Consider the following 4,028-nt stretch of genomic DNA (forward strand, 5'->3'; position numbering starts at 1 on the left):
TAACTTTAAAAAATTACAAGTACAAACATATAATTTTTTTTATTTATCAAATACAATAAATATCTTTTCAAAAAATTTTATCAAACTAAACCTCTATAATTTAGTTGTTAAGTCTCTTATTTAAAAAAAAAAAAAATCTGAGGACATATATATTTGAGACCGGTATCCCTTTGTTAGTACTTTTATTTGGTAAAGAAAAAGGTGATCCACAAATTTTATTTGTCAACACATACATTTATATAAGTTATGAGAAATATTTAGTTCTCGAATGACGCATTTTTATGGGAAAAAAAAAATAAAAGTTTTTAAAAAGCTCTAATGATGTTGGAAATATGAAAAATGTTAGGCTTGATTTGCCAGATTCGATAAAGTTTAAAATTTAATTTACTAAATATAGATATTATAATTTTTTATAAAGGAAAAGTTTAGGGGGCAACAATTTTTGTGTTTTTTGGCAAGCACTTAACCATCAAAATAAAAATGAGTGATTTTCCACCATTAAATATAATTTCACACCATTAAAAATACTATTGATGGCCAATTGATAATTACAAAATACCAAAATTGCTGGCTCTAGCATTTCTCTTTTATAAAAATAACTTTAATAAACTACTCTCCAAATAATTAAAAACTACTTTAGAAAACTACTGGTTCTTTACAACACCAATGATTTTAGCCATATTATAGGCATCTATGATATTAACTAATTAATTCCCCACCTTAATTAGTGATGTGATGTTAATGGAGTATTTTCAAAATTGGTAACGCATGGAAGAGGGACAAAAAACAATAAACTCAAATAATCTAATTAAACTTACTTTATTTAGTATTAATTTATTTTAGAGTATATTATATAAAATAAAAAATATTTTTTAGCTAATATTTTTTAGTTATTAAATATTTTCTTTTTAAAGTTGTCTTTTCCAAAGTCTAATTGGTTTTCAGAACGTAATTACTTTTATTGTACAAATTGGTCTTCCCTTAGCCCCTTATTAGTTAGTGCCTGTATACTTCATTTTGCAGCATCGTTTTCATTCTTAAAACTTCTACATTACATCAAAATTATTTTTTCAAAATGCATTATTTACATTTTAATTTGTTCCGGTATAGGATTGGAAAACTGACAACAATCCGTACATGGGATTTGTGTACACATCATTTCAAGAACGAGCCACTTTCATTTCACATGGCAACACGGCTCGACTTGCCAAAGAGAACGGCGATCCAGTGCTTGCACGAATATGCGGCACCATTGCTGCAGACGAAAAGCGCCATGAGAATGCATACCAAAGGATTGTCGAGAAGCTTCTAGAAGTGGACCCCAGTGTGACAATGCTGGCAATATCAAATATGTTGCGTACAAATATCACAATGCCAGCACACTTGATGCACGATGGGAGGGATCCACACCTCTTTGATCACTTCTCTGCAGTGGCACAACGACTTGGTGTATACACAGCCGCTGATTATGCTGACATTTTGGAGTTCTTGATCCAACGGTGGGAATTAGAGAAGATACAGGGATTAACGAGTGAGGGAAGGCGTGCACAGGATTTTGTGTGTGGCCTTGCACCTAGAATTAGAAGGTTACAAGAACGCGTAGATGAAAGAGCACGTAAAATGGAGCCACAGGGTGTCAAATTTAGTTGGATCTTCAATAAAGAGGTGCCCTTGCTGCTATAAAAACTAGGAAAAGTCTAGGGGACAGTAACATTGTTAAATTCTAGCCAACATGTAACCATCAAAGAGAAGTGAACCATTGGATGAAATCTCACACCATTAAAATTATCATTGATGGCTACAAATCACAAAAATTGCTGGTCCCTAACATTCCTCTAAAAAATAAACAAAATTTTGCATTTTAGAATTAATTTTGGTGAAATTTATTTCATCAAAATTGATTTTAGTTAAAGAGTGATTCTAATAAAGTACTATATCTATGTCAATGTCAATTTTATTGTAGTATTACTATTATTACTACATGTCAGTTAAATGATGAAAGATGAACTCTGCCTCTATCACTTCTTTTTCATACTCTCTTGGTCTAATTTGTTATTACTACTGTTAGCACAGAAGTTGGACGCAAAATGTGTGTCTCGACTATGAACCATGATGAAAACATGAGGATGTTCTGTTTGACAATTAGCTAGAGTCGAAAAAATAGAATCTAGAGTCGAACTAGAAAAAATGCAACACGTGAGAAATAGATAAAAACGAACCTAGAGGCTGTTACTTGATCATCAAGATATTATAAAGACGTAGATAATTAAATTTGAAGATTAACTAAAAACAAACTCGAAACAGGAGTTAAGCCCAAAAATGGTCCTGAGATTGGCGTCGTGCACTAAAAGTCTAAAATCGTCCCTGAGATCCCAATTGCACCAATTACGTCCCTGAGATTGAGAAAAGTGCACCATATTAGTCCCTGACCCATTTTCCCTTAACGACGTGATGACATGGCTGGATGACGTGGATAGTAAGTGACACGTGTCACTCCATGATTTGGCCACGTGTAATGATATGATGATGTGGTGACCAGTGACACGTGGCATGCTGACGTGGATAGTTGTGCCACGTGTCACAATGTTATTTGGCCACGTGTCCGTTTGTGTTACGTGTCGCGACAGTATTCGTCCACGTGTCATCCATTATGTCATCGTTGTAAATGCACCAAATTAGTCCCTCACTTTGCATTAAGTGACTCATTTTAGTCCCTGAAATTGAATGTCGTGCACCAAATTAGTCCCTTCACCAATTTTTTCTCATTTTTTTTTTAAATTTGAAATTTTCAATATCTTAGATGCACTAATTTCAATTCTATTTTTTCATATATCATTTAAATACAAGTGCTTTCATAAAAATTTGTAAGATTTTATTTTTAATTATATAATTTTTTTTAATAATTGAACATTGGTAATTTTTGTAATATATAAGTATGTTATTATAAAAAAATAATTATATGATTGATTGGATACTTTTTGTTTTCATAAAAAAAACATGTGCTTTTAACAAGAAATCAATAATTAAAAAATATATATTTTTTATTCTTATGAAGTACACGTTTTCGTTATGTGTAAATGAGCTAGATTGAAGGTATTTCAAGCACTCTCACTATCATCTCCGACCTTTGCAGTATAAATAAAAGAGGTCGGAGATGGTAATGAGGGAAACTTGAAATGCCTTCACGTCAACTCCAAGACGTCGGTTAGAGGTATCTGCAAGAGAAAAAAATATTTTATAAAAGTACTGAAAGAGGTCGGAGATAGTAGTGAAGGTGCTTGAAATACCTTCACGTCAACTCCAAGTCGACGGTTAGGATATTCGCAAGAGAAAAAATATTTTACAAAAGCACTTTTATTTGAATAACATGTGAAAAAATAGAATTGAAATTAATGTATTCAAAAATATTAAGAATTTTGAATTTATAGAAAAAAATAAAAAAATATTGGTGAAGGGACTAGTTTGGTGCACGACATTCAATTTCAGGGACTAAAATGAGTCACTTAATACAAAGTGAGGGACTAATTTGGTGCATTTACAACGATGACATAATGGATGACACGTGGACGAATACTGTCGCGACACGTAGCACAAACGGACACGTGGCCAAATAACATTGTGACACGTGGCACAACTATCCACGTCAGCATGCCACGTGTCACTGGTCACCACATCATCATATCATTACACGTGGCCAAATCATGGAGTGACACATGTCACTTACCATTCACGTCATCCAGCCATGTCATCACGTCGTTAAGGGAAAATGGGTCAGGGACTAATATGGTGCACTTTTCTCAATCTCAGGGACGTAATTGGTGCAATTGGGATCTCAGGGACGATTTTAGTGCACGACGCCAATCTTAGAGATCATTTTGGGGCTTAACTCCTCGAAACAGTATAGATTTTTTTTATATAAATATGGGAGTCAAAGACATACATTTAAAGGAATTTTAATTTCTCAAGCCACATTAAATCTCTACAAAATTCTCAGTCAATATGATGCTTAGAAAGACTATAGAATGGCA

The 4,028-nt window shown here is 33.1% G+C and overlaps 1 protein-coding gene across 1 annotated transcript in view; it reads left to right on the plus strand.

Annotated features, from left to right (window-relative positions):
- The window catches only part of LOC107608312 (stearoyl-[acyl-carrier-protein] 9-desaturase 6, chloroplastic-like), a 5,338-nt gene extending 3,322 nt beyond the window's left edge, over positions 1-2,016 (plus strand). Inside the window, exon 3 of the mRNA XM_016310142.2 lies at positions 1,111-2,016. Within this exon, the coding sequence (XP_016165628.1) occupies positions 1,111-1,683 (573 nt within the window). The 3' untranslated portion in view covers positions 1,684-2,016. The remainder of the gene's footprint in view (positions 1-1,110) is intronic.

The sequence above is a fragment of the Arachis ipaensis genome, chromosome B07, assembly GCF_000816755.2.
Source record: "Arachis ipaensis cultivar K30076 chromosome B07, Araip1.1, whole genome shotgun sequence".
NCBI classification, from domain to species: domain Eukaryota; kingdom Viridiplantae; phylum Streptophyta; class Magnoliopsida; order Fabales; family Fabaceae; genus Arachis; species Arachis ipaensis.